The 25944-nt window shown below is 40.5% G+C and overlaps 1 protein-coding gene across 16 annotated transcripts in view; it reads left to right on the top strand.

The window, feature by feature from the left end:
- AOPEP (aminopeptidase O (putative)) overlaps positions 1–25944 on the top strand; it is a 335041-nt gene that overhangs the window by 199501 nt on the left and 109596 nt on the right. For all 16 annotated transcript variants that reach the window (XR_008662500.1, XR_008662501.1, XR_008662502.1 and 13 more), the window contains 2 exons: positions 15333–15435; positions 16256–16363. Coding sequence is in view for 9 of the 16 variants with exons in the window: in XM_055310035.1 (XP_055166010.1) it covers positions 15333–15435; positions 16256–16363 (211 nt within the window). In the remaining 7 variants the exon portion in view is untranslated. The remainder of the gene's footprint in view (positions 1–15332; positions 15436–16255; positions 16364–25944) is intronic.

Here is a 25944-nt window from a genome sequence, read left to right as displayed (position 1 = left end):
GAGGAGGAGGCCAAGCCAGGGTGCCATGATATCAAGTCACATCACACAGGATGGCTCTGGAGGTGGCATGGATCAGTCTCATAGTTGTCCCCACCAGGGTATAGCCCAGACTGTGTATACCCCTGCACCTGTCCCCATTGCTTTGACAGGTACACGTTCCCAGGTACTTCTGACTCTTGTGTTTGTAGGCAAAACGTGCTCAGCATGCCAAGAGCCACATCTAATGAAGAGTCATGGAGAGCATGCCAAGAGTTGATGTGCACAGAGACGATAAAGGGGCCCCACAGATTGTGAGTGGGGCATGGGCATTGCTGGCAACACCCCTCCTCTTTGCTGGAGGCTCCCACATCTCCAGGCCAGCCTTGCTCTCTCTTCTAGGTCAGATGTGACTGCTTAACTACCCACTTGACATCTTGTCTTCCTGGTCGTGTTATGGGCATCTCACATTGGTACCCCCACTCCCTGGGCCCCATCTGCTCGCCTTCTATGGCAGCAATCTCATCGGTGGTGGCTCAGGTTCCCACGCTAATCCCAGGTCAAAACGGGGGGTCTTCCAATTCCTCCCTCCACTCCACTCCTTACCCCAGTGGGCTTCAGCATCACTGTGAACTTACCTCCTAGGTATTCTCCACTGGGTCCTTCTCCATTCCTAATACTGCTATCTCCCTGGTTAGAACTTAATAACTTGCTGCCACCAATCCAACAACCTCCGAATTTATCTTTTGGTCTCCAGTCACCAAATCCACCTTCATTGTTGCTGGAGAGCTCTGCCTTGAAACACCTTCTAATTCTGCCACCTTGTTGCTTAAAACTCTCCAAAAGCTTCCCTTCGTCTCCAGGAAAAACCTCAGGTTCCTTAACACAGCAGGCACAGCACCACTCACTAGCACTCCTGCCCTTGGGACAGCCACTTCACTTAGTTCATATACAACCCCACGGTATGAGTTTGGCGGGGCTGCTGTAGCAAAACAGCACAGACCGGTATGTGGAAATGTATTTCTTATGCTTCTGGAGGATAAAAGTCTAAGATCAAGGTGTCAGCAGGTTTGGTTTCTTCTGTAGCCTTTCTCTGTGGCTGTGGGTAGCCCCTTCTCTCTGAGTCCTCACGCAGTCTTTCCTCTGCATGTCTGCACTCCTGGTGACCCTTTGTAAGTCTGAGTCTCCTCTTCTTGTAAAGGGTACCAACCAGTTGCCTTCTTGTAAAGGGTACCAACCATTGTCTAGCTCTTTAAAGGCCCTATCTATAAATTGAGTCACCTTCTGAGGGACTGGGGGTTAGGGTTTCAAAATAAAAATTTTGGAGAAATAATGCAGCCGATAACATTTGCTGTCTGCCTGTTTTTTCTTACCTCCTTGCCTTGTTTTCATGTTTTCTCTGTTAGAATATCCTCCCTGTTGTCATGTGACTACAAGTCCTCATGATTCAGAGCAGGTATCACTGCATTCCAAGAGTCTGAGGTTCTCCCCTGACAAGCACATGACCCTCCTCTGTACCCGCTAAATGTTCTGGTTGTCTCTCCATCCCTGATCTTACTATGTTATTTGACAAATATATTTAGAATGAGCCATGTAAGTGCTTGCTTTGGCAGCACATATAGAATGAGCCATGTTATATTGCCAATATTTGGCCATTTTTAACCTAACAAACAAATTTCATATGGTCTAACCTAATGCATCTTTCTTCTGGGTCCTGAGCCTTTTGAACCCAGGGACTGTCTTCTTTACCTCTGTTCACCACAGGGTTTGGCACTGAATGGGTCCTTGATAACTAGAAGAAATGAATGTCACAGATGACATTCTCTGTCTGTGAGGTTCTTCCTATATTTTTTACAGAGTTGAAATATTGGTTACAAGACAGTAGATAGAAGAACCTGAGGCTGTATCCTCGGGGTTGTAAGGACCAAGAGTTACTCTTGGTAGGCTTAGCTAGGAAGGACCACTGAGAAGTGAGAGCTTTGAGCTGGGATGGCAAGAAGGGCTAGCATTGAGACTGGGAAAGAACTGGAAGGAAGGGAACTCAAGGAGCAAAGCCATAAATAGTGGATTAATGGCGGAAGTGGGCATTAAGTGGGAATGGGCTTCCTGGAAAGGATAGCCATCAGGAACCCGTGAGACCGAAGGGGGCCAAGGAAGCACAGGCCAAGTAATGGAGTTCCTTAGAAGCCAGATTCAAGAGTTTGCATGTGACCATCAGGCACTGGGGAGCTACTATCAGTTCCAAGAATGACATAATGAAAATGCGAGTTCTGGGAAGATTACCCAGCCTGTGAGATCACACATGATCAAAGAGACAGAGTCTAAAAGCCAGATGAAATTGGGTGGCCATTTCAGGAACCCGCACCTGAGTTGAGAAGAGCTTGGGAATCTTCTTCCTGATTGGCCTGAAGCTCTAAGTCGCTCATTTGGAACTATTCAAAACTGGTTGAAGTGTCAATACAGCTTCAAAGAGGACTTCTAATAATATGATGTAACGCTTTCTCTGATTGCAGATAAGGACTGACCCATTAAAGGAAGTGGTTGAATATGTGGGCTTTGTGAAGTCTGTTATGACTTTACCAGAGTGAAAGGCAATAGCCCCGGTTCCTTCTTGGCCAAAGGCTGGTTGTCCTGCCTCATTTTAGAGAAACGCCATCTGAGAATGCAGGCCTGGGCTCTCTCCAGAGAATAATCTGTGGTTTAGGGAGTAAGCTTGGAAGCCAGAGTGCCTGGATTTGAATCCCATCCTGACTCCTCAACTTACTGTGTGACCTTGAGAGAGTCACACAAGCACAGTGAGCTTTGGTCTCCTCACTATAACATGGGAAGGATAACACCATAGTTTCTACTTTATAGCTGAGTGTCAGGGATAGTGTGATGAATATGTGCAAATCAATTAGAATACATGTATTGGGTTGAATCACAGAGGATTGCCATTTTGGGGGGATCTAAAAAGGCTCAGTATTGTCAATTTCCAATGGTTCATCCTATAGTAAATACTCAACATGTGTTAAGTGCTGTCATCTAGACCCTCTGACACCTGGTCAGTGTTTGCCCAACAAGTGACAGAGGGCACAAGGACACAGCCCCCACAGCAAGCCCTACTCTCTGTTCTGCCTTTTTCTGGTTTCTATCTCTTCTTTCACTGCTGCCACTCTCCCCTGGTGACCACAAAAGCACCGTGCTCCTGTCTTTTTACCAACCAGGGCCTGGAAACACCTACCTTTCCTTTTGACTAACTTGAAATTGGCTAGAATGTCCAAAAGTTAATTTTATTAAGAAGTTAAGAGGATGTTTAAAAATGGAAGAGGGAGGAGGCAAGGATGCCTGATTACAAATGAAACGAGATTAAAAGCAAAAACTAACAAAAAAAAAAGTTTAAACATTAAACAAAGATGCTGAAACTAATAGCTTGAGGTAAGAATTAACTTGGCAATGCTTCTAAGACAAATGCAATCTTCATACCTTCCTGGAACCTACTTCTCATCTAATCTTGTCATTAGGGCCAGGCTGATGTCCCCTCTGGCTCCACTTGGTACAATTCCCTGGTATTCTGTGCAGAATCAGACCACAGCCCTGAGAAGAAAGCAGTTCTTGCCTCTACAGCTTCGTGAGAGTTCTTACCTGAGTTCCAACCACTGGCACTGGCCTGTGTAGTTCCTGAGGCCTCTCCCTGTGTATCTGGGAATTCCTATTCTCCATCCCTCAGGCCTGGGAACCCCCTCACCCCATTTTTTCTGCCTAGTTCTCTTTTTCAGAACCACAGTCACTAGCAAGCTAGCTGTGTAGATAGTTGCTACCCTTTCGTGACAGGATGGTGCTGTACCTGTGCCAGCATTTTCTGAAAAACTTTAAGGCTCTCAGCTAGCCAGAAACAGACTCTGCCCTTTCCTGTTTCGAAGGCCAGCTCTATCCCCCGGAGCTGGCCACTCAGTTCCTGTTTCCTGTTGGAGGGACACTCTCACTTCTCACTTCTTTTACCCAGCAAAGATGACGGACATGTCCTGCATATTTGAACTCAAATAACATTCGCTGTTCATTTTCCTAGACCATTCCCTGGTTACTCATCACTCAGGTATTTGTAAGGGAGGGATAGAATTCTCCTTGATAGACCCCTAATTACATATTTACTGTACATGGTGTTTCATTTTTGCAATTACATTTGGTGGGGTTTTTTAAATACAGGAAAGCATAAAGAAGAAATAAAACATTTCATAATCACTGCTTAGTTAACCATGATTTGGGGTGGGGTCTTGGGGGTTTTTGTTTTGTTTCTGTAATAAAAGTACATAATAGGAAAACCCAAACAGTTTAGAAAGGTGTAAAATTCCATCCCCACCATTGTAGTCGTCACCCTAAGATAATCACTGCTAGCATTTTCTTGTGAATCTTTCTGAAAATAAAATTTTTAAGTATATATGGATACTTCTGTATTGCTGCCCTATGTGGCACTGATATAACCCTTTTTGCCTGTGAGATATTTTCCTAAAAAAATAATTCATGTACATAAACCAATCTATAATAATTCACTCTTATTTTGCCCATCCTCTGAGGACATTTCATGCAACTCAGCCAGTCCTAGCATGATGAACACAACATACTTGGCTAATGAACGTTAGTTTCCCGTTCAGAAAAACTCTCATCCCCCCTGTACCCCTCCCTCTGACACCACCATTTGGTTTGTGTTTTGGCCAAAAGTTTTGACCTAGAATGGCTGACAAAAAAACAAGGTATTTGACTGGGCCTGCTGCAAAGACACAGAAGAAGAATATTTTACTACACATTAAAATGCAGTTTTATAGGGGCTTCTTCCTCTTTCAAGTCAATGGTTGAGGAGATAAAGAATTAGAAAGAGAGATTATGCTTCTGCTTAAGATTGCGCTGGATGTTCTAGCCAAGGCAGTTAGGCAAGCAAGGGATATAGAAGATATCCAGGTTGGAAAGGAAGAAGGAAAACTATCTTTTTGCAGATGTCATTATGTTATATATAGGAAATCCTGAGGAATCATCCTTGCAAAAAATAGTTAGAACTAATAAAAAAGTTCAGTAAGGTTACAGGATACAAGATCAATATATAAAATTCCATTGTTTATCTATACACTAGTTATAAATAATCTGAAAATGAAATTAAGAAAACAAATTCATGGATAATAACATAACAAATTAAATATTAAGGAATAAATTTAGCAAAAAAGTGCAATACATATACTGGAAACTACAAAACGTTGTTGAAAGAAATGAAAGAAGAACCAAACAAATGGAAGAACACCTTGTGTTCATAAATTGGAAGACTTATGATTGGTAAAATGGCAACACTCCCTATACTGATATGTGGAGCCAGTGTCAAAATTTCAGCTATTTCTTTTGCAGAAATGGACTAGCTGATCCTAAAGTTCATATGGATATTCAAGAGACCTAGAGTGGCCAGAATAATCTTGAAGAGTAACAAAGGTCAAGGACTCACACTTTTCAATTCCAATACTTACTACAAAGCTACAGTAATCAACATAGTATGATGCTGGCATAAGAACAGACATATAAGACCAATGGAATAAAACTGAGAGTCTAGAAACAGACTCTGCTTTCTTTTATGGTCAGTTGGTTTTTGACAACGGTGCCAAGACCATTCAGTGAAAGAAAGAATAGTCCTTTCAACAAATGGCCATGGGACAACTGGATATCCACATGCAGAAGAATGAAATTAGACCTTCTGCATCATACCACATGCAAAAATTAACATGGATCAAAGACCTAAATGTAAGAGCTGAAACCATAAAACTATTAGAAAAAAAGCATAAGTATAGTAAGTCTTCATGGCCTTGGATTAGGCAAGTTTCCTAAACTAAAGTACAAGGGACCAAAGGGAAAAAAATCAATAAATTGGGCTTCATTAAGATTAAAAACTTTTGTGTTTTAAAGGATTCCATCAAGAAAGTGAAAAGACAACCCACAAAATGGAATAAAATATTTGAAAATCATATATTTAAGGGACTTGTAACCAGAATGTGTAAAGAACTCTAGTTCAAAAATAAGAGACATAACTCAATTGAAATATGGACAAAGGATATAAGTGGACATTTCTCCAGAGAAGAGACACAGATAGCCAATAAACACATAAAAAGGTGTGTGACACACTAGCCATCGGGGAAATGCAGATCAAAACTTCAGGGAGATATCATTTCATACCCACCAGGACAGCTATCCTGAAAAGACAGATAAGAACAGGCGCTGGAAATGTTTGGGGGGTGGGTATTGAACCCTCGTACACTATTGGTGGGAGTGAGTTGGTGCAGCTCCTTTGGAAAGGAGTCTGACAGATCCTCAAATTACCCGTAGAGTTACCATACAACCCTGCCACTCTATTCCTAGGTATTTACCCAAGAGAAACGAAAACACAAATCCACCCAAAAATGTGTACAAAAATGTTCATAGAAACATTATTCTTCATAGCCAAAAGTGGGAACAATTCTAATGTCCATCAGCAGATGAATAGATAAATAAAATGCATTATACTCATACAGTGGGATATCATTCAGCCATATGAAGGAATGAAGTAGTTACATGCTAAAAAGACGAATGAATCTTGAAAACATGCTAAGTGAAAGAAGCCAGTCACAAAAGGCCACATGCTGTAAGATTCCATTTATCTGAAATAATTAGAATAGATAAATCCTTAGAGACAAGTAGATTAATGTTTGTCAGGGACTGGGGTGAAGGGATTTTGGAAAATGACTGCCAGTTGGATGTGGAGTCTTTTCATGGGTGATGAAAATGTTCTGTGGTTAGGTACTGCTGATGGTTATACAACCTCATGAATATACTAAAACCAGTGAATTGTACTTTTTTTTAAATGGTGAATTTTATGCTATGTAAATTATATCTCAATTTAAAAAATAAATGAGAAGGATTGATGGAAATCATTGAATATTTTATAATATCTCATATGATCATTGTGGTCTTAGCAAGGTTGACTAGCAATGTAGGAGGCAACTGTTGTCCTCGGGGCACTGGATGGGACCCAAGGAACTATTTCTATCACCGAATGCCTGGAAGACATCTCCCAACTACTCATCCTGTTTTATATACTGGTATGCAGTGGGCTTCAAACCCAGGCAAGACTCCTTGCACTGTGGTCCCCTGGGCCCTGGTGCTGTGCCACCCTCCACCCGGGAGGGTAAAGTCCTTCCCCGGCTCTCACAGACCCTCTGCTCCTCTTTGAGTCATGAGACGAACCCTTCCACTCTCTCGTCACATAGCACCACGCATGCTGTTGGTGTTCAAAAAGCGCTTCTAGCCTCCCCTTACGAAATGAAGCCAGTGTTTGTCTCATTTGCCTCTTTCCAGTAGGGAGTCATGGAATTTTTTCGATGCAGTACAAAAAAAGTTTTCCCTTGTTACCTTTTCTACTTTTGTCTCCTGTAATTTCCAAGTTCTCTGTATTTCTGTGTGTGTGTGTGTGTGGTTTTTTTTTTAAGATTTTATTTATTTATTCATGAGAGAGAGAGAGAGGCGCAGAGACACAGGCAGAGGGAGAAGCAGGCTTCATGCAGGGAGCCTGATGTGGGACTAATCCCGGGTCTCCAGGATCAAGCCCTGGGCTGAAGGCGGCGCTAAACCGCTGAGCCACCTGGGTTGCCTAACCTTCCATATCGCTGACAGACAGCCACCCAGCTTCTACTGAAGATTTCCAGGATCTGATTCTCCCTGTTTTGGCAAGCAGCAGTTTCCCTGTTGGGTACACCCATCTTACAATGGCTTTCCGCGGACTGGGCCCGAACCTGCCTCCCTGTAAGGCCCGCCAGGTCATCTTACTTACCTCTAGAGTTGCATAGGATTTGCTTTGTTCTCCCACAAATAAATCCACACATTTGAAGACCACTGTCATTTCCTTTCCTAGTCACAAGGTCACAGATTTTGGAAATTTGTCCTCATAATGCAAGGTTGAGAGAATTCTTACCTTCTTGGGCTTCGTCCTATGTTATTGTCTTCATTAACATTGGCCTTTCCAAATGTGACACCTGAACTGAACACAGCACTCTGTTTGAGGTTACGCCTGTGAAGAATGCAGTGAGGCTGTTACTGCTTGCCTTGTCTGGCTGAACCAGAAAAGAATGGACCAGCACTGATCAAGTTAGATGCATTCACATATACACCATATTTCATTTTTAAACCAGTATTGTGCACCTTCTCATGGTGTTCTTACTGTTCCAACCCACATGCATTTTTTCTCTCCTTAGTAATATTCATTGAATGCTTCTGATGTGCCACCGTCCTAGGCACTCTACATACATTATCTCATTTAGTCCTCAAAATGGCCCAATGAGAAAGGTACTGGTACCATCTTCCTTCCCATGTGACAGATGAAGAGACCAATGCATAGAGGTGTTATGCATCGGGTCATGTTCCCATAGCTAGTAAGTGGTGAGCTACGATGAACGTAGAGGAAAGTCTGGCTCCAGAGCCCAGCTCTTGACCACTGCTCTGCATGCTGTCTGACCTCCTCACTAGTAGTACCTCCTGCTACATTGTCATTGCTCCTGTTGAGCCCACCTCCCAGTGTGGTTATTGTGTTGGAAGCCAGCCACATCAATCACCTCTTGCAGCGTGTTGAGTTTACAATTTAATATACTAAATCTTTTTCATAGACAAAGGCTTAATTTTTAAAACCCTTTTGTCCTTGTTAACTATTGTCTGACTAATTTTGGATTTTCATTTCAGCCTGTGCTTGTTGTTCTTGACCGTGGATGTTGTCAATCAACTAGCTAGACTCCCAGCTTGGCCTGAAATGCAAATCTGTTATACCAATACATCAGCCCTAAGTACTACTCCCTCCTGTACCTGGATTCTAGCAAGTATTTATTCAATAGCCTTGGGTTCTGTTTTTGAACCTACAAGCCTGTGAAACAACCTCCATACGCTCACACTTCTGCATCCATTCTATCAGCTGCCCTGTAGAAGTCAGGATGCCTGATGCCCACAGTGAATTTCTGGAAGCGGCCCTCTAGATCCTATGCTAACTCCAGTAGTTCATCATTTTCTGTTCTAAGTGTGCACAAGCTTTCTGTTCAATAACCCAGTCATGAATTTTGTCTTCCCTCCTCTTATTCCTTCTTCCTTAGCAAATCAGAATACCATTTGTCTGTCTCCACCAATCCCTTCCCCATTGTCTCCATGATGATACTCCCAGAGGTATGTGGTCGCTAGTAGAAGCTTTCAGAGCTGTGGCATGTCAGAACTCTTGAAAGAGGGAGTCCCCTTCACCTGTCCCAGGCAGCAGTTCCCACAGAGCAATGCTTGTTGTGCCATGTACATCATTCTCCTTAGCAGGAAAGTTAAAGCAAAGTGAGAGTCAAGCAGTTCATTGCTTCTGTCACCTCTTAACACCTGGTCTTTGTGCTCTGAACGTTACTTCTAAAGCCCCTTTTTGTTGTCCTGGACAGTCTCCATTAGCATCAGTTCATTCTGACTTTTTGCCTTCCTGGCAAGGATTTTACAGCCTCTGGGCTCTTATATTTAGCTGTCTTTTTTTCTTCTTCTTCTTTCTCCAGCATCTCCCCTCTTCCATCTTTTGAACATGTCCTCTGAAAATTCATCTTAAGGAAACATCCCCCACAGTTATAATGGGGTCTGTGCCCTCTTTTTTCCTCATCTCCTTTTTTAATTTTTTTTTATTTTTAAAGATCTTTATTTATTCATGAGAGACAGAGAGAAAGAGAGAGAGAGAGGCAGAGACACAGGGACACAGGCAGAGGGAGAAGCAGGCTCCCCGCAGGGAGCCCAACATGGGACTCCATCCCAGGACTCCAGGATCACGCCCTGGGCTGAAGGCAGGTGCTAAACTGCTGAGCCACCCAGGGATCCCCCCCTCATCTCCTTTGAAAACATGTTGAAATTTTCTTTTGCTGTGTTGAATGTGATGATACATGGCTTAGGCCATTGTATTACTCTGTTCTTTGTTTTTTCCTCTGGGATTTTGTTTCTTAGGAATTTCTGATTTATGGTCACTCAGAACCTGAGGACTGTTGTGGTTTGGTACTGATGCTCATTACTTCTTTTCTAAATTCATTTTTCATTTTCCTACAGGACTAATCAAAATTTGGGGACTCCGTTCGTGTTTTCTACTGTTCTGCTAACTATAGAATCTTTCTTTGTCACGTCCTTCAGCAGCTGACTTCTCCTTCCTTAGATTCCAACCGCTGGCTCCTTTTACCGTCAGGGGACAGAATATACCTTGGTCACTTTTCTCTAGTACCTCCGGAGGGAAGCGTCCTTCTGTCTTAAATCATCTCAGCTATTGCCTTTTTCAACACCAGAGCAATATCCTGCTGTGTTGGCTACAGGATAATGGTCCCTGATGAGGAAGAACCTTCAGGCTGGGTAACTGTTAAATCCATTGTGAAAACCACACAGATAATCAAACTTGCCAAACAGTAGCTCTGACACAATACAACATCATTAGTTAAAGGTGTGCATGACATTGTGTCTGCTTCTCTCTGGTAGTATGATCCGAAGTCAAGTCGATGGCAAGGATGCACATTTTATAGATGGGAAGACTGTTGCAAAAATCAATGTAGGATATAGGATTCCTCTACTTGAATCATTCCGCAGAAATGTAGTAATCTTCTCACAGACTGGTGTAGACCATTGGCTCGTGTGTCAGGAATCTGCCCAGACCGAGCTCACTAGAACTTTAGTCAATGCCTGATATTTGTTGTTTCTTTCTGTTGCTTTCTGAAGATTCAGCAAGGAGCAGCCTAAAAGACCGACCCCTGAAGGGTTTATACTCAAAGTTAGGTTTCACAAAGGGAAAGTGGAAGGGCTCATTTATGTTTCGTGTCTTATTTAAAATGCTTTTTATTGGGATCCCTGGGTGGCGCAGCGGTTTGGCGCCTGCCTTTGGCCCAGGGCGTGATCCTGGAGACCCGGGATCGAATCCCACGTCGGGCTCGCGGTGCATGGAGCCTGCTTCTCCCTCTGCCTATGTCTCTGCCTCTCTCTCTCTCTGTGTGACTATCATAAATAAATAAAAATTTAAAAAAAATAAAAAAAATGCTTTTTATTTTGGAGTGATGTTAGACTGAGGAGAAGCTACTAAAATAAGAGGTCCTGTGTGCCCTTTGCCCAGCTTCCCCTGATGAGAATATGTGAGATGTCTTGTGAATGTCTCTGCCTGTGAGAGGCAGGGTCAGCCTGAACTCCAGTTGGGATGCCCTATGATAATAGCAGCATTCATGCCCTGCTTACCAAATGTCAACAGGAACTGGCTAAGCACTATCGGGTGCTGCGGTACCCTAATGAAGTGTCATCACGATCACTGTCCCCTTTCTGCAGATGAAGGATTGGACTGACTTCATGGCGTTGAGTGACTCGTGTGGCACTTTAGTGGCAGAGACAAGATTCACACCTGAACTCTTAACCATTATGTTATGCTGCTTCCCTGCATGTCTCACACGTGTGTTTGGGGCTCAGCTAAACACCATGGGGCCAGTTTCTGCAGGAGGGTAGTGTTTAACCTCCTGCATTATGGTGGGGTGATGAAGCCCTGCTCCCGGCCCTTCATACCTTGCAGTCAGTTGTGAATGACAGACAGACAGACAAATATGTTGAAATGCTGAAGGGATGTTGTCTCATTTCTTTCTGTCTCGTTTTGGGGGTGCTTAGTTTCTGGCTCAGGCACTACAGGAGCGAATTTGTAGATGAAGATATCCTGTGGCTCTCACTTCTATCGCCGAGGGGTATGAGATGCAGGATGCTGGCAGACGGCCCGTCTGGGCTGTGGCAGAGCAGTAGGTGTTCAGACCCATGCTGACATGCCTGAGCACCTTTCAGAGGCCTTGTCCCAAATCCCACCTTTGATGATACTCCTGCAGAATCACCCCCTTCTTCAGGAGATTTGATTCTAAGTCCAGTCACTGTGTATCAACTGTCACTGCTATCTGACAGCTCTTTAAATGTCCATATTGCTTCTTAGCACAGCAGAAAAGCCAGGAGGCAGGAAGGGAAAGGTCATGCTAATCTTGGTTGTTACATTTGGTGCCAGGTACAACAGACACCAAGCACATTTAAGCCCAAACGACCTTGGTAACTTGATCTCTCACATTCCATGTATTTCAGCCAAGGAAAGAAACACTGGTGTACAATGTTAAAGAAATGCTTAACACTTTGGCATTTACAAAGTGCTTCCAAATTATCTGAGCCTCATCACATTCTCTATAGGTGGGGGGGCTGAGGGAGGGTACGCAGCTTGTCTCAGTTTTGACACTTATATTCGGCATAGCTACCATGGATCTTGGGGAGGCCTCAGCATTCCAGGACACTTGGAAAGTGAGCATTTCACTATGAAAGTGAAATGCTCACTTTTCAGATTTAATTTTATAAGAGGCAAGAAGGAAGGTAGATGAGAATGGGACTGAGCCAATTGTATCTGCCACAGTTCTTTCTGCCTCTCCCAGCATCATTTAAAAAACAGCATCAGTGGCTCAGATGCATAGGGCTTTGTTAATCCTCGCTCGTCAGGTGTTCATGGCCCATGAATAGCAAAGCTCCTTTTCTAGATTGATTCCCTTCTATTCTCAAAACTTGTACTGCATTGTGTGCATCTATTTTTTTAACTTTCTGATTGAAATGTAACATATGTAAAGTACATAGATATTTCTAGATAACTCAGTAGATTTTTACTATGTATCCTTGTGAAAGCACCACCTAAATCAATATATAGAATATTACTAGCATCTCAGAAACCTTATTTTTTCCCTGCTCTGTCAATACTGACCCCCAAGGGTAACCATCATTGTGGTTAATCTGGTCTCTATCCCCATTGGTTTGTTTTGCCCGTTCATTATTTAAATGCATACATTGGCATGTACTCTTTTTGGACATGCCTTCTATCACTCACCTGTGAGAGTCATCTGGTTTTTGCATGAACGGAGAGTTAATTTGTTTCCTGCTCTCTCCCTGCTGTATCTTCTAGGATAAGTGGCATCATGAGGACTAGAGTAGCACAGAAATGGGAGCCACCTTTTGCCCACTCGTGGAGTATCTCTTCCTCTTAAAAACCATTCCCTTTAATTTCTCATAAAGCTTGCGTGGTGCACTGCCTTCCTTGGCATGATGTCTACTTTAAAAGGAATCTTTTGAGAGACTTGTACATTTGCCTTGGATGCTGTCAGCCTAAAAGAATTTTCTTGAACACTTCTTCATTTGGAGAAGGTGAAAGAAGAAAGTAAGAGAAGGATGCTTTCTGGAGGGACATATTTAGACAAAGGGAAAAGAAGCACTAACTACAGGCATCACTAGGAGCTTGAACTAGAAACCAGCCTTTGGAGTTGAGACTTACATCCGTCTTCTGGGTCCCTCCCCTTCTCATAGTCTCAGTACAAAGCTGAAGGCATGAGAAGCTCAAGCAAGTCTGTCCCTTGGGGGTGGGAAAGCTGGTTTGAATTCAGGCCGACTCTGAGAAGCCTTCCACCTGCTAAGACTATGGGTGGTGGGCTTTCCCTATCAAAGCCAGGGTGGCTTTCTTTATAAAAACACTCAGTCCTAGGACAAACTTGAGAGCAGGAATAAAGCTGATGCTTTTCAATGGAGTCTTAAATGAAGATGAAAGAGACTAGTTATTGCTGCAAGTATGGTCATATATGTAAGTCAGGGATCAAGCACAAATATTAAAATTGTGCAGTTAGCTCTAGTGTTCGGTTGTTGTCTCTGCCTTAGGAATCTGCTGGTTTCATGCCTTATATCTGCCAAGATAACGTCCTGGAATACTCTGCAGAGATTTAATCAGGGCTTCTTGCTCAGCAGCTAGCACACACTGCAAAGGTCCAGATTGGCAAGCTGGGCCATCCTCAGGCACTTCCATTTAGCATCCTTATGCCTTTGTGTCTGTGAGCATATGGGATTAAGTGGATGAACCACTGAAATCCATCACCTCTAATATCAGGTGACCAGCCTTGAATTTAGCAATATTTATTGCTAACAGCTTTACAATATTTTATTAAGTTTATTGAGTAATTTTTATAGCCCTGGCCCTTGCTCTGGGCTTTGCATATAATATCTCAATTATGCCCCCACAGGACCTTGGGAGTTAGGTGGGATTATTCCCAATTTGCAAGTGAGCAAATTGAGGGTCAGAGAATTTAATCTGGCAGTAAGTAGGGAGTAGTAAGAAGTGGGATTGAGATTCAACACCAGGTCTCTCGGGTTCCAAAGGCCACGTACCTTGTAACACCACATTACTTTTGAAAAATAAGTCCTCCCCTTCTGCTGTGCCAACCCTCTGGTCAGCCCTTGCCTCCCCTCACCCCAAAACATACTCTTCAGTCTGTCCAGTAACTGGTTTTAGAACAGCTGAAAGCTGGAAATACCTTGCCACTCATTTTGTTTAGCTGATTTTTGAAGCTTCATTATTACCCAGTTGTATTTTTTAAAGGAATTTTTAAAAACACTTAAAGCTGTAGGGGCGCCTGGGTGGTGCTGCTGATTAAGTGATCGACTCTTGGTTTTGGCTCAAGTCCTGATCTCAGAGTTGTGAGATGGAGCCTCAGACTCTGCACTCAGTGGGGAATTTGCTTAAGGCTGTCTCCCTCTCCCTTGGTCCCTCCCCTTTCCCTAAAATAAATAAATAAATCTTAAAAAAAAATACTTAAAGCTATAGAGCAAAATGGAAAGCACCCTGATAATAAGAAAACATTGGTTTTAATGCTGATGTCACCATGAATCAAAACAAGCTCTGAGACTTGGGACACAGACTTAATTTCTGGATGCCTCAGTTTCCCTTATTTGTGAAATGAGGAGGTTAAAATGTATGCTGTTAATGCCTCTACCTGTTCTAAAAACATGAGCTGGTATGACTTTTGTTTTTGGTTTTGAGATTCTAAAATGGCCTCAGAGTACAAATATTTCTTAAGCCTTAACTGCTTAAATGCAAGTTAAGTGAAGTGGATCAACATTGGGGCTTTCAGAATTTTTTTAAAAAGATTTAGTTCTTTGCCCTTCGAGTAAAACTGCATTTTCCATTGCATGTCCCAGTCCATCACTCCCACTAAAAGAAAATCCCATAGGTTCTTAAATAATTCATATTGGAGCTCAGATTCCTTGAGGGTCTGGCAAGGCTTTAATCTTGGATAAAATGATGTGAAATATTGCCAATAGCCAACCTTGGGTTGCCAACCCAAATATAAATCCCTCCTTGTTTAATAAATGAATTTGTAATATAAACTGTTTTAAATTATACCTGGTACAATTGAATAGACCTCAGATACTGTTGAGCAACTTTGAAAATAAGAAATAAGATGATATTATAGTCTAATTATTGAAGAATGTGCATACTTAAACAAAATTTTACTGCATCATTTTAGACCCAATAAAGAGAAAACTGGCCACGTGAGTGACTCAGGATCATCTGTCATCAAACATGGGCTCAATCCTGAGAAGGTCTTCATGCAGGTTCATTATTTAAAGGTAAGTACATCTAAGTGGCAGAAGCCAGTTGTTATGGGGCAACACTTTTTTTTTTAAGATTTTATTTTTTATTCATCAGAGACACAGAGAAAGACAGAGGCAGAGACACAGTCAGAGAGAGAAGCAGGCTCCATGTAGGGAGCCCGATGTGGGAATCGATCCTGGGACTCCAGGGTCAAGCCCTGGGCTGAAGGCAGGCGCTAAACTGCTGAGCCACCCAGGGATCCCCATGGGGCAACACTTCTTAGGTTATATGTGTAAACCTATAAACATGGCTGGGGCAAAACAAAAAGATTATCCACATTGTAATGTCATTTGACTGGGTAGGTATCTGACATCCAATAATTAAAACATTTCATACCCCCAAAATTAGACATGAATCAGATTCCCTGCCCTGTACATCCCTTCCTCTGCTCCATGTCAGTTTTGAAGAGCAGAATCTCGAAATTGCTGTTAGGTTCCAAGTAGAAGACAGGAGGAATAAAGAAGTATTTTATGTTATTAAAACTTTTCCTGCTAGCTGAGAGAGACAGGAGCTGGACCCCTCTTGACTTTTGGTCTATGACACACATAAGGCTTCGTACAAACCAAGGAAAAATGAGATGGTGATACCATTAATAGAATGGTTGAGAACAAAATAGTTTTCCTTAATTTCCAGGTCCAGTCCTACTGGTAAAGATATGAAGGGCAGCCTGGGGCATGTCAGACAGGACTTCCTCTATGTGCAGAAAGCGCTGGTGGGTACGTTAGAGTTGGCTCTGTTGTAAGCAGTATTCTTATGAACCTGTGATAGGCATCTTTATTTTTTTCTTCCTTCTAGGGCTATTTCCTTCTCCGGTTTCTTGCCCAAAGACTTGGAGATGACACCTATTTTGCATTTTTAAGAAAATTTGTGCACACATTTCATGGGCAGTTGATTCTTTCCCAGGTAATTTATGCGTCGTCACAAGTCCATGATACATAATTGGAGGGAGTGTGGCATGTGGGGACTAGGTTATTTGAGTATCAAAAAGTAGGGAAAAGATTTACGATTTAATTCAGTAGGAAAGATAGGGAGTTAACAAAGTGGACCCAGAAAGGTGTTGTTTTAGAGAGGACAGACTGTGACCCAAAACTGTCCTGTGCACAGGGATGTGGATAGTCTACCTTATGTGACCTTAAAAACAAAACCAACACAATCCTGCTCTTCCCTCTACGTGGAATGATCTTTGCAAAGTTGGCTTCCTCTTATCCTTTTGTCTTAGCTGGAACACCACAATCTCAGAGTCACCCCAGCTGCACAGATATGCACTCACTGTTATTCTTTTCCCTTTGCTGTTGTCATTGCCTTCATTGTCATTGCCATTATTCATAATTATATTGTCATTGGGGGGGTCCCTTTTGTTTTTTTTTCTGCCTCCTCCTTCTGTGCATAAGCTCAACAAGGCCAGACCATGCTCTTTATTTTACCAGTACCTAATATACAATTGGCACACCATACATGTGGCATGCATATTTGATCAACAAATCTCTTAATAAGAAGATACTCTGAAATATTCAGACAGCCTGGCCACAGAACTATCAGAGAAAGACACTGTCAGCTTATACTGGTGTCTGTGAGGCTGCACATAGCAAGAAAGTTAGAAGAAGGAGAGGCTCTGAAAACAGTGCTCGAAGGATGTGGTCTCAACACAGATTGGTCTGACGGTTATTTTTGATATGTGACAGTGGTGCTCATACACAGTTTTGAAGTCACATTGTGACTTCATAGTGTTAGATGTGACATATGTGTATGTACAACCTGAACACATATGAAGGGAGTAGCATGAGTGAAACAAGACGAGATGACTGTCCCTTGCCCTTACATTCTTTTTTTTTCTTTTGGTTGAGGGGAAAGTAGGGTCTTCCTAAACATATACTTGGAAAGGTATCTTGAAAAGAGGCTCAGAAGTCTTATGTGGACTAATCAGTCTTGGTGGACTGATTAGCCCAAATTCCCACTGCTTAAAACCACTGCCCACTGAGCTACTTCAGTGTTAAATGAGTGCGTTGTATGTCCATGACCTCTTAGGTTCTGATGTCAGCCTCCTGTGGAACACTCAGCGCCTTCTCCACCAGGTCATTCAGGTTTTCTTTTGTTTATCTTTTCTGAACAACAACTTTATTGGTTTTTCATGACAGCTTTATTGAGTTATAATTCGTATACCATAAATTTCACCCTTTTAAAGTATGCAAGTCAGTGGTTCCCAGACATGCATGAGGTTGTGCACCCTCACCACTCTGTCATTTTCAGAACATCTTCGTCAGTCCCACAAGAAGCCTCCTGCCCATTAGCTGTCACTGCCCCAGGTCCACCTCCCCCCGGCGCCAGGCCAGCCCTATCCTACTGTCCATCAGTGTGGATTTGCCTCTTTTGGATGTTCCACATAAACAGAATCAGAGAATATGTGGCCTTTTGTGCTGGATTCTCTCCTACCATGTGGTAGCATGGAGCGGCACTTCATTCCTCTTTCTTTATTTCAATATTTACTTTTTAAACTTTGGTAAAGCCTACCTAACAAAATTTACCATTTTAATCATTGTAAAACATATAGGTCAGCACATTAAGTACTTTCACACTGTTGTGCAGCAGTCAGCACCAGGCGTCTCTAGAATGTTTTAATCTTCCCAGATTGACACTTGTATCCATTAAGCATAACCACCTTGTTTCCCCCACTTCCCCCAACAGGGCCCTGGAAACTATCATTCCACTTTCTGTTTGACTGCTCGAGATACTTCATATAAGTGGAATATTTGTACTTTTGGAACTGAGCATAATGTCTTCGGGTTTCATCCATGTTGCAGCACGTGTCAGAATTTCCCTCCTTAACACTGAATGTTTCATTGTTTGTATATGCCACATTTTGTTGGTGGATGCTTAGGTTATTTAAACCTTTTGGCTATTGTCAGTAATGCTGCTATGAACATCAGCGTACAAATAACTGTTTGAGTTCCTGTCTTCTTGTCTTTTAATTATATTTGAGGAAGTTCGATACTGTTTTCCACAGTGGCTGCACCATTTCACATTCTCACCAACAGTACACAAGTGTTCCTATTTCTTCACATCCTTACCAACACTTGTTCTGTTCTTTTGATAATAGCCATCCTAGTCGGTGTGAAGTGGTATCTCATTGTGGTTTTAGTTTGCATTTCTCTGATAGCTAATGATGTTGAGCATTTTTTTTTAAGAAGGCTCCACACCGAACACTTGAACTCATGACCCTGAGATCAAAGAGATCCATGTTCTACGGACCTACCAACTTACCAAGCCAATCGGGCACCCAGATGTTGAGCATCTTTTTATGTGCTCATTGGCTTTTTGTATATCTTCTTTGGAGAAATATTTGTTTAGATCCTTTGCCAATTTTCTATTTGCATTGTCTTTTGTTTTTGAGTTATACTTTATATATTCCAGATTCAGGTCCCCTATCAAATATGTGATTTGCAAATATTTTTTCTCATTTTATGGGTTGTCTTTTTACTTTCTTGTCTCTTGTAGCACAAAAGCTTTTAATTTTGATAAAATCCAATTTATCTTTTTTGTCTTTGGTTGCTTATACCTTAGCTATTATATGTAAGAAACCATTGCTTAATTGAAAGCTATAAAGATTTGCTTCTATGTTTTCTTCTAAGTGTTTTATTTTATAGCTTTAGCTCTTACCATTTAGGTCTCTTGTCCATTTGAGGGTTTTTTTTTTTCATTTGAGTTAATTTTTATATATGTTGTGAGGTAGGGATCTAATTCTATTCTTTTGCATGTGACTATTCAGTTCTCTCATAACCATTTGTTGAAAGATTATTCTTTCCCTCCATTGAATTGTCTTGGCATCCTTGTTGAAAACCAATAGACCGTAAATGTAAGAGTTTATTTCTGGACTATTAATTCTATTCCATCAATCTATTTCTGCAAGTACCACTGTAAGTTTGGAACTTATTGCTTTTCAACTAACACATATTTGTTATAAAAAAAAACACTCAAGCAATACATAAAAGTACAAAGAATATGAAATACTATTTAAAATCCCACCACCTATATATGGCCATAATTAATATTAAGTGAACTTCATTCCAGAAATTGCACTATATCTCTCTCTTTCAGTATATTATATGATATGTATACATGTACCTGTACATATATGTGTATACACATTTATAGATATAAAGATATATGAAGAAGTGATTTTATATAAAAGTAGGATTACATTATATGCATTTAAAAAAAAAGATTTTATGTATTTATTTGAGGGGTGGGGGAGAGCCCACACAGTGGGGAGGGGCAGAGAGAGAACCAGACTGTCTGCCAAGCAGGGAGCCCGATGTGGGGATCAATCCCAGGATCCTGGGATCATGGCCCAATCTGAAGGCAGACACTTAACCAACTGAGCCTCCAGGTACCCCTTATATGTGCTTTTTAATGAAGTGTTTTAAATTTTATTTTGCTTAAATTTAATAATGGAAAAGAAACTAAAGTGAATGCAAAGAGCTTTCTTGAACTTCAGACAAATGAGAGATTATTTCATAAAAGATTCTAATATATTCAAGAAGGATGATTACAAAAAATCTTTGAGGTTGAAATTATTTTTTCCTCTTTAGCTATTTTTTCATTTTTAGAAAACATCAATTTATTCACTTCTGTAAAAGCTGAGGGAATTAGCAATTATATACTTCTACTACCTTTCTCCCAATTCAAAATATATATATCTATATTCATGAAAGCCTTATTTTGATTCCACTTTTTGTTGGCTGAATTTTGTTATCAAATTAATGTTGAAGACTCACTGCTTCTATGATTTTTGAGTTCTTATGTGCTTGAGAATGTTTGTCTGTTGCCTTTATATTTGAATCACACACTGGGTATAATAGTCTTTGATCTCATTTCCATTTCCTCAGAACTTTGCAGCTATTGCTTGACTGCCTTCTGATTAATAATGCTATAGAAATTTTTTTAAAGATTTTATTTATTTATTTATTTATTTATTTATTTATTTGAGAGAGAAAGAGAGTAGGGGGAGAATCAGAGGGAGAGGGATAAGCAGACTCCATGCCAAGAGTGGCATGGGCTCAATCTCACAACCTTGAGATCATGACCCAAGCCAAAATCAAGAGTTGGACACTTAATCAACTCAGCCACTTGGGCATCCTGCTGTAGAAACTTTTTTTAAAAAAGATTTATTTATTTGAGAGAGAGAGAGAGAGAGAGTGGGAAAGAGAGAGAGCATGAGCAGGGCAGTAGGAAGAGAAGACTCCTGGCGGAGTGAGGAGCCCCATGCAGGGCTAGATCCCAGAACTCTGGGATGATGACTGAGGTGAAGGCAGATGCTTAATCAACTGAGCCTCCCAGGCACCCTGCTGTAGAAACTTTTGAAGTCAGCCTACTTTTTCCTCTTTATGCCACTCAGATGACAGAAGAATTCTTTCTTTATCTTTGACATTTAGTAATTGATTCAGAAAATATCTTGGTGTTATGAGTCTGCATCAGTTTTTTTTGTTTGTTTGTTTGTTTGTTTGTTTTTCCTGCAAAGGAGTGTGCACTTCCAGTCTTACCTACTGTTCTTCCTTCTTTCAGCAAAATTGTCTTACTTGTATGTTTGAACACATTCAGGATTTTCTCCCTTGCAGGGTTCTGGATTTTAAGATTACCAGTTATTCTTATGTTATATCATCTTTGTTCTCCATGTCTTTTTGGCATGGTTTATCTCAAGTGACATTATTTTTATTGTTAATGTTGTTATAACATTATTGTTAATTTTTTCTTTAATGTCTGTATTCTTACTACTATTTCTGTGTTATTAATTTTCCTGTACTGATATTATTTTAGTCCTTAATTTATTTCCTTTGCTTTGAAATCTCTACTTTCGTCTCATTTTGTTGTTCTGTCATCTTGTCTCTGAGCTTTCATTTTACTGACTTTATGTTCTTATTATGATCTTTTGTTAATTTATTTTGTAGTGTAAAACAATCATAGAAAAGTTTCTTCTGTTTCTTGGATTATGTTTTCTTTGAGATTGGAGTCTGTCTTTTATCCCATGTTTCTTAGTGCTGTCTCTCTATGTGGGTTTTTGTTACATTAATCTGAATAGTTGCCATACTTTCCTTCTTGGTTATTCTCAGCATGAGTAGCCCTGTCCTGACCTTTTATTTATTCTCATATGTATTGGAACATTATTCTTGATTTCTTTCCCAACTTTTTGTAGACATGTTTTCTTTCATCTGAGCTATAATTTGAAGCTTGGATGTTATGCATGGAGGGAGTGGAGGGGAAGAGCTCCACTGGAGCTGCATACAGCTTTTGTTGTAAGAATTTAGCTCCACTAACTCTTAAAATTTTGTAAAATGTTCCCAGCCAAGATTTCCTTCACCTAATTTGGGTGCAGCTTTTTCCCAACTGCAGCTATTCTCTCAATTAATATTGGTTCTCGAGTTCAGCATGGAGCTCTAGAAGCTCTGCAGTTCATCAAAGAGCATCCTCTTTGGTTTTATTACCCAACTTTTGCTCATCTCTCTCCAATAAACATTTCTAGTCTCTTCATGGTCACAAAAAAAAAAAAAAAAAAAGAAGAAGAAGAAGAAGAAGAAAGGAGGAAAGATAAAGATATTCCTGTTTCTTTCCAAATGTGTGGGTATTTGTGAGAATTTGCAGGGTTTGGGCAATTCACCAGTCCCCCTACTGCTAAGCATGAGGTTGGGGGTGGTAGAGAGGGAGGGTTGAGACCTGTGTTGGAATCTTATGTTTCTTTCCTTAGTTGTCTCCTTTTGAAGTTTATGCCATGAAGCTGTCCTTCTTTACTTGTTTGGATGCTGCTGGTAACATTTCTGCCCCCCCCCCTTTTAGTGGATTGTATTTTTGTTTATTTTGCTTTGTAGTGATAAGGAAGGCTGTGATCCAGTTTCTTTTTTCAGAAGTCTTTCAATTTCTTCCTTTTCCAATTTGCTTCATAATCTTTTTCCTTTGTGAACACCCCGCCTGTCCAACATTATGGTATTATCCCTGTCCTAGTTCCCACTGCAAGTTAGCAGTGACTTCTTCTTGGCCATTTCATGTCTCAGTCCTTATCCTGCCAACGCTGTCCTTGCTTAAATTATATGGTTTGTTTTTTTTTTTTTTTTGTCTCTCTTACTTCCACCTCCCCATGACCATGGTAATTATTCATAAAACATCTGAAAGAAATTGCTAAACCTGTGCAATTATCAGGCCATTGCCAGTTTATCTGGTAGAATCTATGTGTACCTGCTTTTTATTGAATATTTTTATCAGGACTAAAAAATAATTACCAAATTACCCATGTACCAAAAATCAGTATAGTTTTTTTTTTTAAATCATGCATAATGTAATATTGTTAGATATTAATCAAAATAAGCTGCCTGGGACTGACCTGGCTAGCATGTAGATTATTAGGAGAATAAAAAATGAAAAAATATTCTCGAGGAATGTATTTTTTGATTGGAGTGAGGCCTTGTAACAATTTCCAAGGATCCACATAAAATTGTATCCTAGCCCACAGTCAAAACAGCAGGAGGCCTTCTTTGTTTTTTTTGTTTTTTGTTTGTTTGCCTTTGATTTTAATCTTTTTCTGGCATACTGTAGTGGTGACAAACTAGGATTCTGGCATTTGTTGCCAGCTAACTTTGTTCACAATTCTAGAATCAGACTTGAAGGAAGCTCTCCTTGTCCAGTTAGGATTTGTAATTTGCCTTTACAAAATTGCCAACATGCTGAAGGGAAGAGGGGAGACAGATGAAAGAATTGAAAAGATGTTGATTAGGGAAGGAATAATCATAGGAGGTATTTTTCTTTTTATGTCCTCCTATTGTGGAAAGTGGGGAAAAGCTTCTATAATAAGTCCACTCTAAGGGTGTATTCCAGTTTACAAAAAGAATCAGGAAAACTAGCATGTCATGGTTAACGATTGGGTCTATTAAAGGAGTAAGAAGGGCCAATAGGGTTGGTTCCAATGATAGCTGGTGCAGCAATGGGCCAAGAATCTCTTTGGATTGCATGGAGCCTCGACAGAGCGTCTGGCACTGTGGATGGGCATTCACATAGCCTGTGGGAATACAGGTGCCATGACTTAGAGGTGCTCGAGGTGCTGGGGTTTTGTGATCCATTGTGATCCTCTAGACCTGTTGTCCCTAGTATTGGTGGGGAGCCTCTAGCAAGCTGCTGTGTGACCTCCAGGTCTCAGCCCTAAGGCAGGAGAGACAGGTGGCCACCTACTAGGAGGTAGAACAAGGTTTCTTAAAAATAAAGCAAGATTCTTTGGGGACCTCCTGTAGTTTTCCTGTATTCACATGAAATCTGGAACATTGTACTTTGCAGTCCTATAAAGAAAGATCCAATTGTAATTGGAAAATGTAAAAGGGCAGAATTAAGGTTAACTCTGAATTTCCTGCTCCTCCTGCAATTCAATTTCTCCCCCTTGTCATTGAGTTAGTGTCATTTCTCCTTCCCCATATAATTGAGCATAAATAACTGGACAAACATGGGATAAGCTGATATGGACTATAAGGAGGTAATGAAGCAAATTTAGTAAGAAATTATCATTATAGCACTCAAATTTTTAAGAAGCAAGAATACTGCCAATAAGCCAGTAAAATATTTGCAAAGTAATCAATATATCAGATTGTGATAAATTAATTTATTATTTAACTTTTTTGTAAAATAATTGTTAAAATTATAAAAATAATGGCTTTAAGAACCTCAAATGAAAATAATTTAAAAATTATCATTAAAAATTATTAAGAATTATTTAAAAATAATTCTTCACATTCTAGATAGTACTTATTTCCTTTTCTTTTCCATATAGCCACTGCAGGTGCTAGGATGTGAGACATTATTCTATTTGGAATTGTCCATTTCCATTTAGACTACACAATCCATGTTTTTAATATTAGTTTTGTTAATTGTATCTTTGTATCATTTATTGTAGGTGAAGCAGCAATAGACATATACTGACTTGGAGAACAGAAGTTAGGAGAAATAAATCTTTCATTAGTGCTCTTAATAGGAAGACTTTGCTGCTGGCAGAAATGGCCCTAGCCACCTGTACGCACACAGAAAGGGACAGTGTCTGTGCTTAGTGCCATGGTGGAGAGAACACCACATCATACAAATTGTTTGTAGATTTCCATTCCTATCTAATTCCATCTGTTTATAATATGAACGTCGGTGCTGCTTCCATCTCATTGAGTCTTAAATGGAACTCATCAGAGCCCTGTGCTGACTCTGGATCTGCAGACTTGATTCTTGGGGGTGAGGAGAAGGGTGTGGTTTCTTTCTGAAGGAATTCTGGTGTGGTAGTGTCATAATTGGTCATCTGGGCTTACACACAGGCCCCTCTTTAAAGGACCTGTTTTAGGGGTAGCTGGGTGGCTCAGTGGTTGAGCGTCTGCCTTTGGCTCAGGGCATGATCCCGGGGTCTTGGGATCGAGTCCTGCTTTGGGCTCCTTGTGTGGAGCCTGCTTCTCCCTCCACCTGTGTCTCTGCCTCTCTCACTGTCTCTCATGAATAAATAAATAAAATCTTAAAAAAAAAAAGACCTGCTTTAAAAGATTATTTTTAGTTTATTAAAAGAAAAACTTGAAGTATAGATCTTATTTATTGTTCAATATCAAGTCCAAAAAGTTAAATATTCTTCTCTCTTTCATGTTCTGTATTTATTCAAAATGTATCTTATCAAATCTTCAGATAACTTAAGGTTAACACTGGCCTTGGGTCACTCAGCAAATAAAAATGTACAATTCCTACTTACATTCAAATTTCAGATAAACAACAAATAATTTTTTAGTGTATGCCCCCAATTTAACTGGGCGTCCTGTATTTTATCTGACAAATCTGATTGAGACCAAATGAAGATTCTAGAATTAAATGGGCTGAAGAGATTGGTCACAAAACTTAAGGTGCGAATTAAATATAAATGTAATCTTGAACATTCATATGTGAATTTGTTTAGGCCTATGGTACTGTGGTTATGTTTTTAAAAGAGTCCTTATTTTTTAGAGATATTTACTGAAACATTGGCTGATGACATCATATAACATTTGGGATTCACTTCTTAATAGTATAGGAGGCAGGTGAGAGGTTAGGACAGATTGACTGTGGGTTGATGGGTACATGAAGGTTAATTATATTCTCCACTTTTGAGTGTGTTGGAAAACTTCCATAGTACAGGGGGAAAAATAGGTGTGTCTAAGTTATGCATTTAGGTTAAAAAAAAATCTATTATTGAAAGATCCTAAATGTGAAATGAAAGAAGATTGCATGGTGGCACTAGAAGCAGCTTCAGACTAAGGCAGGGACCCTTGAACCATTCCAATTGTGACATCTTTATTCCTCCACTGGGATATTGTCTTGATTTTTGTCTTCATCTCTTTTTTTTTTTTTTTTCAGTTTGTTTTGTTTTGTTTTGTTTTTGTTTTAAGTAATCTCTATACCCAGTGTGGGCCTCAAACTCACAACCTTGAAATCAAAGGTCCCTTGCTCTACTGACTGAG

This window comes from Nyctereutes procyonoides, unplaced genomic scaffold (assembly GCF_905146905.1).
Source record: "Nyctereutes procyonoides isolate TBG_1078 unplaced genomic scaffold, NYPRO_anot_genome, whole genome shotgun sequence".
Classification (NCBI taxonomy): Eukaryota; Metazoa; Chordata; class Mammalia; order Carnivora; family Canidae; genus Nyctereutes; species Nyctereutes procyonoides.
The sequence above is the reverse complement of the archived record's forward strand: the minus strand, read 5'-3'. Positions and strand labels throughout refer to the sequence as shown.